Below are 13959 nucleotides of genomic sequence, written 5' to 3'. Positions count from 1 at the left end.
ATAGAGAGGATTTTCAAGAGAGTCGGAGAGATCATTGATGAAGACCACAAAAAGCACAGGGCTCAGAACACTACCTTGGGGAACTCCAGCCTGAATAGGAAGGGGAGAAGAGAGAAATCAATTCAGGGCCACACGTTGACTACTACCAGGGAGGAAGTCCGCAAGCCATGTGTGGAGATTTCCATGGATACCATAGGAGGAGAGTTTGGTGAGCAGAGCGGGGTGCCAGACCGTATCGAAGGCACGTGATATGTCAAGGGAGACAGCTCTGATTTCCTGTTTGGCCTTGAGGACCTCCATCCATTGTTGAGACAGCAGAAGCAGCATGTCCAGAGTAGAATGACCTGGTCTGAATCCAAATTTAAGATCAGAGATCAAGCCATTGGAGAAGAGGAAGGATTTGGTATCCAAAGTGATGATTGAATCCATGACTCTGCTGATAATTGGGAGCAGGCTGATTGGTCTGTAGTTGCAAGGATCTGTTTTGCACCTTTTCTGTGTAAAGTGGGAATGTTGGCTGATTTCCAAGCTGATGGTAGATGACCTTGAGCAAAAGAGAGGGTGAAGAGAACAGAGAGAGGGTGTGACAGAGCGGCAGAGCAGGATTTTAGGACCCGTTGGGCTGATGCCGTCTGGTCCAGTTGCAGAATCAGAGTCGAGGTTTGACAGAAACTTCTCCACCTTGTCAGGAGAGAAGGACACAGAGTCCAGGAGCAGCTGGGTTTGACTGGGTATGGTGGGTACATAGAGAGATGGGACTGGGACACAAGATTTTGAGGCAAACAGAGTTTAGCCATTCTGCTTTTTCACGTGCGGTGTCAATTGTGTAGCCATTTGAAGTAAGGGAGGGGATGGAAAGGGGAACAAACACCAGAAACAGATTTGACCAGATGCCACCAGGAATTGGAAGAGGGAGACAGTTTGAGAGTTCAGTCTTGAGAGTATAGCGATAGTGTTTCCTGGCTCTCCTGAGGGTAGACACACACTTGTTCCGGGCTTTGTGAAATGAAATGAGATTGCCTTCCATTGGATTTGCCTTCCAGGAGGTGAGGGCAAGTTGTTTCAGGGCAACTGCCTCACCACAAGATTCCGTGTACCATGGACGGGAGGAAGGGTATGACAACTGAAGACGAGATGGCATAAATCTGTGCATGAGAGAGATCAGTTTACCTTGGAAGAATTCCCAGGATGAGTTTATGTCAGAGGCAGTGGAGATGGGAGACCAATCCAGATGATGCTGCTTGAAGACCGTGCCAGTCGGCCTGAGTGAAATGCCAGACTCGTCGACGCTGAGGAGGCTCTCTGGGAGTGGCCAGAGAGATATCCACTTTAACAAGGAAATGATCAGGAGAACCGATTGGAGAAGAAGAAGAACAGCAGACATTTGCAGGGAAGTTTGTCATAACCCCAAGTCTGGAAGAGAAGATCCTCCGTTGACTGATATCCTGGACGGGAAATTGACAGATTGTGTCAGTCCCAATGAGTCGCATAAGTCATTTGCTGAGGAGCCATGGCTGGATAAAGAGGTACCCACACCCAGCCAACTGGCATGATGACAATTGAAATCACCACATATGAGGAAGAGAGAGTTGGGATGAGTAGATAGAAGTTGGTCCATGTTGTCAGACAGCAAGATGTAGATGGAGTCATCACTGTTTGGAGGACGGCACAGAACACATATGAACAAAAGGTGGGAGCGAAGGGGAAGCCATAGCCAGAGGTACTCCTGGGGGTGAGGTGGAGAGAGGGCAGTGCAAGGAAAGTGAGGAAGAGAGTTTTTGATAAATATAGCAACCCCACCACCCGGTGGAGGCTCAGGTCTATCATACCGGAGGAGGGAGTAACCAGGAAAAGATATTAAGGAATCGGAGACATCTTGAAGGAGGAAAGTTTATGTTGAGGAGATTACGTCTGGTTTGTCAGAAGCAACCTGTATGGAGAGATCAGTCCGGTTAAGGGGTAGGGGGAAAAGGGGGAGGGGGCAGGCCGGGCGGAGAAGGGGTGGGTGGAGGGGGGAGGGGAGGGGGAGGGGTGAGTCAAGTCGGAAGTCATTGTCGTCAATTGAATGTCGCATTTATTTTTTATTCCCTGTCAAATGGCATTGGTCCCGCATTCAGAACCCGGAAGTCCGACGTCATTGTCGTCAAATAAGTGTAGCATGTATGTTTCACTCTGTCACAAGCCGTTGGTCCCATGTCAATCGGATGAAGTTGAAAAATTAACGTTACGAAGTTTCTCTGGGACGTACTGATTCCGAATATGAAGTTGAAAAATTAACGTTCCGAAATACGCTGATGACGTCATAATTTAAAAACGCGGCGAAGTTTTTTTTACATTTTAAGGTGTGCTGTAGTTGCTCTGAGACGTATTGATTCCGAATATTCCTTTGGTTTTGCTCTGCGATGAGTAGTTCTCGAGTTATAAGAGGACAAACAAACAAACAAACATACTTTACTGCTTTATATAAATAGATTTATCTCTGCTGATGCAGGACCTGGTGGCCCTATCAGTGTTAGTATAACAAGCATTTATCTGTACTGATGCAGGACCTGTGGCCCTATCAGTATTAGGATAACAAGCATTTATCTGTGCTGATGCAGGACCTGGTGGCCCTATCAATGTTAGGATAACAAGCATTTATCTCTACTGATGCAGGACCTGGTGGCCCGCCCTATCAGTGTTAGGATAACAAGCATTTCTCTGTACTGATGCAGGACCTGTGGCCCTATCAGTGTTAGGATAACAAGCATTGATCTCTTCTGATGCAGGACCTGGTGGCCCCGACGGTGGTGACGTTGGAGCCCGGTTCCTTTGAAGCACTTGTGCATCGTCGTCGGCCTGGTGACATTTGGGCAGTAGATTTCTATGCTCCATGGTGCCAGCCATGCCGGGAACTCATGCCGGAGTGGAAACGCATGGCAAGGGTAAGGCCTCTGGTGGCAAAACAAAAGGAGGAACCAAGGGGCAGTATCGGAAATTGAGGGCTGGTAGAGGAGACATTATTTAATTCAATGTTCTCTTGGGATGTTGTTTCTGTCAGATATGGCAGGGTTGGTGATTGCTTTTTTATTTTTTCACTTTTAATTATGCAGCAATTGTGACTTTACAATATTGGGGGTCATACCAAAAGTTTTGTTCTCACTAGTACATTTTATTCAGCAAATTTTTTTAGGTGATCACATTTTTTAGGTGATCTCATTACATGGATACCATTTCATTATTTAATGATGCGAGTATTACCCGCTACTTATGGGTGCGAAATATGTTGTCAATGACCCCTAAACTCACATACACATACATACTTATGCATACACATACACACACACACACACACACACACACACACACATACACACACATACAGTGCATTCAGAAAGTATTCAGACCCCTTCACTTTTTTCACATTTTGTTATGTTGCAGCCTTATGCTGAAATCGTTTAAATTCATTTTTTCCCTCATCAATCTGCACTCAATACCCCATAATGACAAAGAGAAAACAGGATTTTAGAAAGTTTTGCAAATTTATTAAAAAGAAAAAACAGAAATATCACTTTGACATAAGTATTCATACCCTTTGCTATGACACTTGAAATTTAGCTCAGGTGCCTCCCATTTCTCTTGATCATCTTTGAGATGTTTCTACACCTTGATTGGAGTCCACCTGTGGTAAATTCAATTGATTGGACATGATTTGGAAAGGCACACACCTGTCTATATAAGGTCTCACAGCTGACAATGCATATCAGAGCAAAAACCAAGCCATGAGGTTGAAGGAACTGCCTGCAGAGCTCAGAGACAGGATTGTGTCGAGGCACAGGTCTGGGGAAGCCTACAAAAAAATCTCTGCTGCATTGAAGGTTCCCAAGAGTACAGTGGCCTCCATAATTCGTAAATGGAAGAAGTTTGGAACAACCAGGACTCTTCCTAGAGCTGGGGCCGCCTGGCCAAACTGAGCAATCGGGGGAGAAGGCCCTTGGTAAGAGGTGACCAAGAACCCGATGGTCCCTCTGGCTGAGCTCCAGAGATCCTGTGTGGAGATGGGAGAAACTTCCAGAAGGACAACCATCACTGCAACACTCCACCGATCTGGGCTTTATGGCAGAGTGGCCAGACGGAAGCCAAATCGTTCAATCTTGGTTTCTTCAGACCACAGAATCTTGTTTCTCACAGTCAGAGTCCTTTATGTGCTTTTTTGCAAACTCCAAGTGGGCTTTCATGTGTCTTTCACTGAGGAGAGGCTTCCGTCTGGCCACTCTGCCATAGAGCCCAGATCGGTGGAGTGTTGCAAGGATCTGTTTTTGCACCTTTTGTGTAAAACGGTAATGTTGGTTGATTTCCAAACTGATGGCAGATGACCTTGAGAAAAAGAGAGGGTGAAGAGAATAGAGAGAGGATGTGAAAGAGCCACAGAGCAGGATTTTAGGACCCATGGGCTGATGCCGTCTTGTCCAGTTGCATGATCAGTGTCGAGGATTGACAAAAACTCCTCCACCTTGTCGGGAGAGAAGGACACAGAATCCAGGAGCAGTTGGGTACGAATTGGTAAGGTGGGTACATAGAGACATGGGTTTGGGACACAAGATTTTCAGGCATACGCAGAGTTGAGGCATTCAGCTTTGTCACGTGTGATGTCGGCTGTTTATCCGTTTGAGGTAAGGTAGGGGATTGAGGGAGAACAAACACCAGAAACAGATTTGACCAGATGCCACCAGTATTTGGAGGAGGGAGACAGGTTTGAGAGTTCAGTCTTGAGAGTAGAGAGATATTGTGTAAGGACCTGAGATTGCCTTCAGTTGGATTCTTCCATGAGGCAAAGGCAAATTGTTTCTGGGCAACAGCCTCACCACAAGACTCGGTGTACCATGGACGGGAGGAATGGTATGACAACTGAAGACGAGATGGGATAAATCTGTGCATGAGAGAGAGCAGTTTACTAATTTTTTTCTTTTTCTTTTTTTTGTATACAAGATTGAGGCTCGTGTAAGAGCTAACATTAATGCCGAAAAACATAAACGGACACATAAAACATTTAATAAAGGGAGCGGGAGACAACATAGGGAGAGAGAGGGAAGCACACAAGTACAACAGTAGAGAACAGGGACATTGGGAGATCTGTGGCAGGGAGAGGGATTGGGGGGAGGGGGAGTGGGGAGGGGTGGGAGAGGTATAAAACACATGGACACTGCCAGGACTTCAAGTAAATAAGTCGGTATTTCAAAAAAGTGGATCTGGGGTGAATTAACGGGGGTAGAAAAGATGAAGGTTTTGGATGTGTGAATATAAGAGATGGTGCTGAACAAGGAGAGAAAACGGGTGGGGTAAAACACGCAGTCGGGAGAAGGGAAGCCACGAGGAGAGAAGGAAATTATATCAAGATGGTTTTTTTGTTGTTTGGTTAACCTGGCAAAAACTAAACGACGATTCCACACAGGTATGCACGCTTTACAACCGAGTTCTTGCTATAAACACACAGTAGACACATACACAGTAAAATATACAGTACAATTTTGACAAAAACACAAACAGGAAAAATACTTAACTTTGATGATGTGGAGAGCTTGGAAGAACACCACCAGGCCGGCAGAACCGGAAGCGGAAGTCTACTTTGGAAGAATTTCCAGGAAGACTTGATGTCAGAGGCAGTAGAGATGGGAGACCAGTCTAGATGATTGATCGCTGCTTGAAGAGCATGCCATTTGGCCTGAGTGAAATGCCAGACTCGTCGACCCTGAAGAGGCTTTCTGAGAACGGCCAGAGAGATGTCCAATTTAACGAGGAAATGATCAGATGAACCGATTGGAAAGAAGAAGAGCATAATCATATCCAGAAGAGATGATCCTTGAACGTTGAAGTAATACAAACCAAGATGGTTTTGTGCTACACCAATGGCCGAAAGACCCTAAGTTTGCCAGAAATTGGACGAGGTTTGTCCGAAATATACAAGTGTGGATTGGGCCTACAAAATGTTCCTTTTGTGCTCGGAACATTTTACAGAGCACTGTTATGAAACAATAGAGATGTCTAGATCTTGAAGTTATCTGCTAAGATTGAGAGAAGACATCACTCCCACCATTAAGCAGAAGAAACAGCCTTCGCTCAAAACTGCAACACCATGGCTACCAAGCTACCAGCACATGTACACGGGCGATTTGAGTGGTGAAACAAACACTTGTGTTGGCCTGCCGGCGACCAATCTCACGTCACCACCACCACACACCCCCACCCCCTCCACTACCCCTCCACTGGGGTGAGACATTGACATGGCATGGACACAGCATGACCACATACACAAATGGTTTCCTGGGTAAGTATGAAACACGACAATCCTGTAACATACTGGACAAAGCCTGTCATCCTGTGATGCTATGATGTTCAGCCTGTGATGATGGGCCAAAGCATTTGTCACCAATTTTGTTGGCTGTGTCCAAGTGTGCTTGGGTGGTGTCCGTTCTGTTTCGTATCCGTTCTGTGTCGTGTCCGTTCTGTGTCGTGTCCGTTCTGTGTCGTGTCCGTTCTGTGTCGTGTCCGTTCTGTGTCGTGTCCGTTCTGTGTCGTGTCCGTTCTGTGTCGTGTCCGTTCTGTGTCGTGTCCGTTCTGTGTCGTGTCCGTTCTGTGTCGTGTCCGTTCTGTGTCGTGTCCGTTCTGTGTCGTGTCCGTTCTGTGTCGTGTCCGTTCTGTGTCGTGTCCGTTCTGTGTCGTGTCCGTTCTGTGTCGTGTCCGTTCTGTGTCGTGTCCGTTCTGTGTCGTGTCCGTTCTGTGTCGTGTCCGTTCTGTGTCGTGTCCGTTCTGTGTCGTGTCCGTTCTGTGTCGTGTCCGTTCTGTGTCGTGTCCGTTCTGTGTCGTGTCCGTTCTGTGTCGTGTCCGTTCTGTGTCGTGTCCGTTCTGTGTCGTGTCCGTTCTGTGTCGTGTCCGTTCTGTGTCGTGTCCGTTCTGTGTCGTGTCCGTTCTGTGTCGTGTCCGTTCTGTGTCGTGTCCGTTCTGTGTCGTGTCCGTTCTGTGTCGTGTCCGTTCTGTGTCGTGTCCGTTCTGTGTCGTGTCCGTTCTGTGTCGTGTCCGTTCTGTGTCGTGTCCGTTCTGTGTCGTGTCCGTTCTGTGTCGTGTCCGTTCTGTGTCGTGTCCGTTCTGTGTCGTGTCCGTTCTGTGTCGTGTCCGTTCTGTGTCGTGTCCGTTCTGTGTCGTGTCCGTTCTGTGTCGTGTCCGTTCTGTGTCGTGTCCGTTCTGTGTCGTGTCCGTTCTGTGTCGTGTCCGTTCTGTGTCGTGTCCGTTCTGTGTCGTGTCCGTTCTGTGTCGTGTCCGTTCTGTGTCGTGTCCGTTCTGTGTCGTGTCCGTTCTGTGTCGTGTCCGTTCTGTGTCGTGTCCGTTCTGTGTCGTGTCCGTTCTGTGTCGTGTCCGTTCTGTGTCGTGTCCGTTCTGTGTCGTGTCCGTTCTGTGTCGTGTCCGTTCTGTGCCGTGTCCGTTCTGTGCCGTGTCCGTTCTGTGCCGTGTCCGTTCTGTGCCGTGTCCTTTCTGTGCCGTGTCCGTTCTGTGCCGTGTCCTTTCTGTGCCGTGTCCTTTCTGTGCCGTGCCCGTCCCGTCCAGTGCCGTGCCCGTCCCGTCCCGTGCCGTGCCGTGCCTGTCCCGTGCCGTGCTCGTCCTGCGTCATGCCCGTCATGCCCGTCATGCGTCGTGCACCGTGCCCGCTCTGTGCCATGCCCGTTCTGTGCCGTGTTGTATTTTTACGTTGCAACCCATAGGGCAAAGCCGTCTATGTATGTATGTATGTATGGATGTATATCCCCTCAAACGTATACCATTCAGAGCTGAGGATCTGGTCACATGACAGGGTGATGTGATTACATCTGATGTCATTACGGCTGTGCTGCGGCTGACTCTCCGCACATCGCCATTTTGATTCCAATTTCGTTCATGCCGAACATATCGTCGAACCTGTCATATATCACAATCGCCATGCTCTACCTTTACGATTTTCATTCAGTCTGAAACACAAACAAACCGATTGTTAAAATGATCATCAAATATCGAAAGCATCTGATGGTACATACCCAACATACCCTGAAACCTGACGGTACATACCCTGACAAAACGGTACATACCCAACCCTTATGGGGTATAATATAGATTACAGTCGATCTTCCCTCAGTTCTGTAAGTAAAACTTACTTCACGGATGTCTGGATTCCTCCAAATTTCTTTGTTTAATGTTATACGCCGCATTAGCGACTAATATGTTTAAAATATGTTTGAATATGTATATGTTTAAAAAGCTAATAATACGTGTTTGTGTTTTATAATATTTTACAAGCCCGGCTACGCCGCTGTTAGACTTCCGGTCTTGTTTCTGGAGTAATATAACTGATTTTTCAGTTAATACAAAACCACTGATGAACATTCAATTGAACAGAAAAACAAAACCTACCAATCTGTAGTGATCGTTTGACCTGCGTTTGCATCTACACGACTAACTCCTCCATTGTCATGTTCGTCTGAATTGCTCACACGACGCTCGAAACAATAAGGCTTCGTAATTCCTTCGAATGCGTTTCCATCACTAATTCTGCCTCCAAAAGTTTCTTCAAAATCCCACTGATCAGTTTCAACATATCGATAACCTTCAGAATTGCTCATGACGGTGAAATCAGTATGATAATCCGAGGTCGACCTGCACTGTTTCTGTATGTAAACCGCCGTTAGGTTCAAGGTGGGTTATGATTGTGACGTCACTGGCGAAATTATAAATCGACACTCAGGGGCTTTTTTCGACACTTTCTGATTGGCAAAAATAATTCAAAATTTTTTCCCTTCAAATTACACAGTGATTACGGATTTTCAATGGTTTTCAGGGAAACAAATTGCGTTTGGGTTCCCCTTTATGAAGAACTCCTGGCAATACGTTATCTGCAGAGATGATAAATATTCTTGAAAGAAATAATGTTACCTGATTAAAGTTTATCACTGATTTAATGTTACTGTGCATTGGTGAAGTGACAACTTTTGGGATGACCCTAATAGATGTCCATGTAATGCTAGAAAAAAAATTAGAGTTGTATTTTTGACCAAGTTTTCAGGGATCTTGAGGCCTGCAAAAATATAGTAAGCAGGAGGCATTTTTGACTTAGCTCATGTGTTTGTCTTGCCGCTCCCTGCCCTCTTTGTACTTCCAACAGATGCTATCAGGCTTTGTACACGTGGGCAGCGTGGATTGCCAGAAATACAATCGCTTCTGCCATGGGCAAGGAATACATTCCTTTCCCGAGATCCGTATTTTCCCAGATTCCACGAGTCATGGAGCCAACAGATTTCAGTATGTTTTATGGGGCACAATGTCCGCTTTCAAGTTTGCTTTGCAGACATCATAGGAAACTGATAGCAGAAAATGCACCATCTGTCCAATTTGACAACTGGATTAGTTTTAGGACTCAAAAAACGATACGTCATCAGTTTGAAACACATTTACTTTCAGACTATTTTTCCAGTGAAGCGATTCTACAGGTAAATTCAGAGTGATGTCATTACAGGTACTGACAAACGCAATACTCCGGGCTCGACCTATATCCCCGCAGAAAATTGATGTATGGAGAATTTGCTTTTTTGTATGTGTTACAGGACCTACATAGAAAAATAACTTGGGTGGACATTTTAACTCTCGGAAACCAAGGAATAACTAGATGGTATTCATTGAATACTGACCCACGCAGTCAACTTGGTGCGAGCCAACTTATCTGTTTTTTTTTAAAGGGTTTTTTTCTTTGATCTAATATGGCTGCCAGACCACGTGACCGATGACATGAAACATTTACATTCTCGAATATAATTGTTGCGTAGATCACACTGAAGAAATATCAAACTGATGGGAAAAAGCGTTGTACTTGTAGAATTATGACATCATAATTAAGCCACCAATGACGTCATCATTAACAACACTTATTCCCCATCCATTACATTGCGCCACGTTTCGATTTTTTCTGTGGAGCGGTTTGGGAGATATAGAAGTGCATGCAATGTTTTTCGGTTTTTCCAAGTTGGTGCCTGTACCACGTGACCTATGACGTCATAATTATCATTAAAATATTCTAAAGGAGGAGGTGCAGCAGCACTCATCGTAATGGTCATCATAGTTAATAACTGATCAGAAGCAGCACTCAAAGTAATGATCATCAAAGTTAATAACTGATCAGAAGCAGCACTCATAGTCATGATCATCATAGTTAATAAATAACTGATCAGAAGCAGCACTCATAGTAATGATCATAGTTAATAACTGATCAGAAGCAGCACTCATAGTAATGAACATCATAGTTAATAACTGATCAGAAGCAGCACTCATAGTAATGATCATAGTTAAGAACTGATCAGAAGCAGCACTCATCGTGATGATCATCATAGTTAATAACTGATCAGAAGCAGCACTCATAGTAATGATCATCATAGTTAATAACTGATCAGAAGCAGCACTCATAGTAATGATCATCATAGTTAATAACTGATCAGAAGCAGCACTAATAGTAATGATCATCATAGTTAATAATTGATCAGAAGCAGCACTCATAGTAATGATCATCATAGTTAATAACTGATCAGAAGCAGCACTCATAGTGATGATCATCATAGTTAATAACTGATCAGAAGCAGCACTCATAGTAATGATCATCATAGTTAATAACTGATCAGAAGCAGCACTCATAGTAATGATCATCATAGTTAATAACTTATCAGAAGCAGCACTCATAGTAATGATCATCATAGTTAATAACTTATCAGAAGCAGCACTCATAGTAATGATCATAGTTAATAACTGATCAGAAGCAGCACTCATAGTAATGATCATAGTTAATAACTGATCAGAAGCAGCACTCATAGTAATGATCATCATAGTTAATAACTGATCAGAAGCAGCACTCATCGTAATGATCATCATAGTTAATAACTGATCAGAAGCAGCACTGATAGTAATGATCATCATAGTTAATAACTGATCAGAAGCAGCACTCATAGTAATGATCATCATAGTTAATAACTGATCAGAAGCAGCACTCATAGTAATGATCATCATAGTTAATAACTGATCAGAAGCAGCACTCATAGTAATGATCATCATAGTTAATAACTGATCAGAAGCAGCACTCATAGTAATGATCATAGTTAATAACTGATCAGAAGCAGCACTCATAGTAATGAACATCATAGTTAATAACTGATCAGAAGCAGCACTCATAGTAATGATCATAGTTAATAACTGATCAGAAGCAGCACTCATAGTAATGATCATCATAGTTAATAACTGATCAGAAGCAGCACTCATAGTGATGATCATCATAGTTAATAACTGATCAGAAGCAGCACTCATAGTAATGATCATAGTTAATAACTGATCAGAAGCAGCACTCATAGTAATGATCATCATAGTTAATAACTGATCAGAAGCAGCACTCATAGTGATGATCATCATAGTTAATAACTGATAAGAAGCAGCACTCATAGTAATGATCATCATAGTTAATAACTGATCAGAAGCAGCACTCATAGTAATGATCATCATAGTTAATAACTGATCAGAAGCAGCACTCATAGTGATGATCATCATAGTTAATAACTGATCATAAGCAGCACTCATCATAATGATCATCATAGTTAATAACTGATCAGAAGCAGCACTCATAGTAATGAACATCATAGTTAATAACTGATCAGAAGCAGCACTCATAGTGATGATCATAGTTAATAACTGATCAGAAGCAGCACTCATAGTAATGATCATAGTTAATAACTGATCAGAAGCAGCACTCATAGTAATGAACATCATAGTTAATAACTGATCAGAAGCAGCACTCATAGTAATGATCATCATAGTTAATAACTGATCAGAAGCAGCACTCATAGTGATGATCATCATAGTTAATAACTGATCAGAAGCAGCACTCATAGTGATGATCATCATAGTTAATAACTGATCAGAAGCAGCACTCATCGTAATGATCATCATAGTTAATAACTGATCAGAAGCAGCACTCATAGTAATGATCATCATAGTTAATAACTGATCAGAAGCAGCACTCATAGTAATGATCATCATAGTTAATAACTGATCAGAAGCAGCACTCATAGTAATGATCATCATAGTTAATAACTGATCAGAAGCAGAACTCATAGTAATGATCATCATAGTTAATAACTGATCAGAAGCAGCACTCATAGTAATGATCATCATAGTTAATAACTGATCAGAAGCAGCACTCATAGTAATGATCATCATAGTTAATAACTGATCAGAAGCAGCACTCATAGTAATGATCATCATAGTTAATAACTGATCAGAAGCAGCACTCATAGTAATGAACATCATAGTTAATAACTGATCAGAAGCAGCACTCATAGTGATGATCATCATAGTTAATAACTGATCCGAAGCAGCACTCATAGTAATGATCATCATAGTTAATAACTGATCCGAAGCAGCACTCATCGTGATGATCATCATAGTTAATAACTGATCAGAAGCAGCACTCATAGTAATGATCATCATAGTTAATAACTGATCAGAAGCAGCACTCATAGTAATGATCATCATAGTTAATAACTGATCAGAAGCAGCACTCATAGTAATGATCATCATAGTTAATAACTGATCAGAAGCAGCACTCATAGTAATGAACATCATAGTTAATAACTGATCAGAAGCAGCACTCATAGTGATGATCATAGTTAATAACTGATCAGAAGCAGCACTCATAGCAATGATCATAGTTAATAACTGATCAGAAGCAGCACTCATAGTAATGAACATCATAGTTAATAACTGATCAGAAGCAGCACTCATAGTAATGATCATCATAGTTAATAACTGATCAGAAGCAGCACTCATAGTGATGATCATCATAGTTAATAACTGATCAGAAGCAGCACTCATAGTGATGATCATCATAGTTAATAACTGATCAGAAGCAGCACTCATCGTAATGATCATCATAGTTAATAACTGATCAGAAGCAGCACTCATAGTAATGATCATCATAGTTAATAACTGATCAGAAGCAGCACTCATAGTAATGATCATCATAGTTAATAACTGATCAGAAGCAGCACTCATAGTAATGATCATCATAGTTAATAACTGATCAGAAGCAGAACTCATAGCAATGATCATCATAGTTAATAACTGATCAGAAGCAGCACTCATAGTAATGATCATCATAGTTAATAACTGATCAGAAGCAGCACTCATAGTAATGATCATCATAGTTAATAACTGATCAGAAGCAGCACTCATAGTAATGATCATCATAGTTAATAACTGTTCAGAAGCAGCACTCATAGTAATGAACATCATAGTTAATAACTGATCAGAAGCAGCACTCATAGTGATGATCATCATAGTTAATAACTGATCCGAAGCAGCACTCATAGTAATGATCATCATAGTTAATAACTGATCCGAAGCAGCACTCATCGTGATGATCATCATAGTTAATAACTGATCAGAAGCAGCACTCATAGTAATGATCATCATAGTTAATAACTGATCAGAAGCAGCCTTCATAGTAATGAATCATCATAGTTAATAACTGATCAGAAGCAGCACTCATCGTGATGATTATCATAGTTAATAACTGATCAGAAGCAGCAGTCATTGTAATGATCATCATAGTTAATAACTGATCAGAAGCAGCAGTCATAGTAATGATCATCATAGTTAATAACTGATCAGAAGCAGCACTCATAGTAATGAACATCATAGTTAATAACTGATCAGAAGCAGCACTCATAGTGATGATCATCATAGTTAATAACTGATCCGAAGCAGCACTCATAGTAATGATCATCATAGTTAATAACTGATCAGAAGCAGCACTCATAGTAATGATCATCATAGTTAATAACTGATCAGAAGCAGCACTCATCGTAATGATCATCATAGTTAATAACTGATCAGAAGCAGCACTGATAGTAATGATCATCATAGTTA

The 13959-nt window shown here is 42.6% G+C and overlaps 1 protein-coding gene across 7 annotated transcripts in view; it reads left to right on the top strand.

The window, feature by feature from the left end:
* DNAJC10 (DnaJ heat shock protein family (Hsp40) member C10) overlaps positions 1-13959 on the top strand; it is a 280936-nt gene that overhangs the window by 213313 nt on the left and 53664 nt on the right. For all 7 annotated transcript variants that reach the window (XM_078782635.1, XM_078782634.1, XM_078782636.1 and 4 more), the window contains exons 17-18: positions 2769-2924; positions 9164-9300. In XM_078782635.1, the coding sequence (XP_078638761.1) occupies positions 2769-2924; positions 9164-9300 (293 nt within the window). The remainder of the gene's footprint in view (positions 1-2768; positions 2925-9163; positions 9301-13959) is intronic.

This window comes from Myxine glutinosa, chromosome 7 (assembly GCF_964187855.1).
Source record: "Myxine glutinosa chromosome 7, kmMyxGlut1.1, whole genome shotgun sequence".
Lineage (NCBI taxonomy): Eukaryota > Metazoa > Chordata > Myxini > Myxiniformes > Myxinidae > Myxine > Myxine glutinosa.
This window is presented reverse-complemented; position numbering and strand designations above follow the sequence as displayed.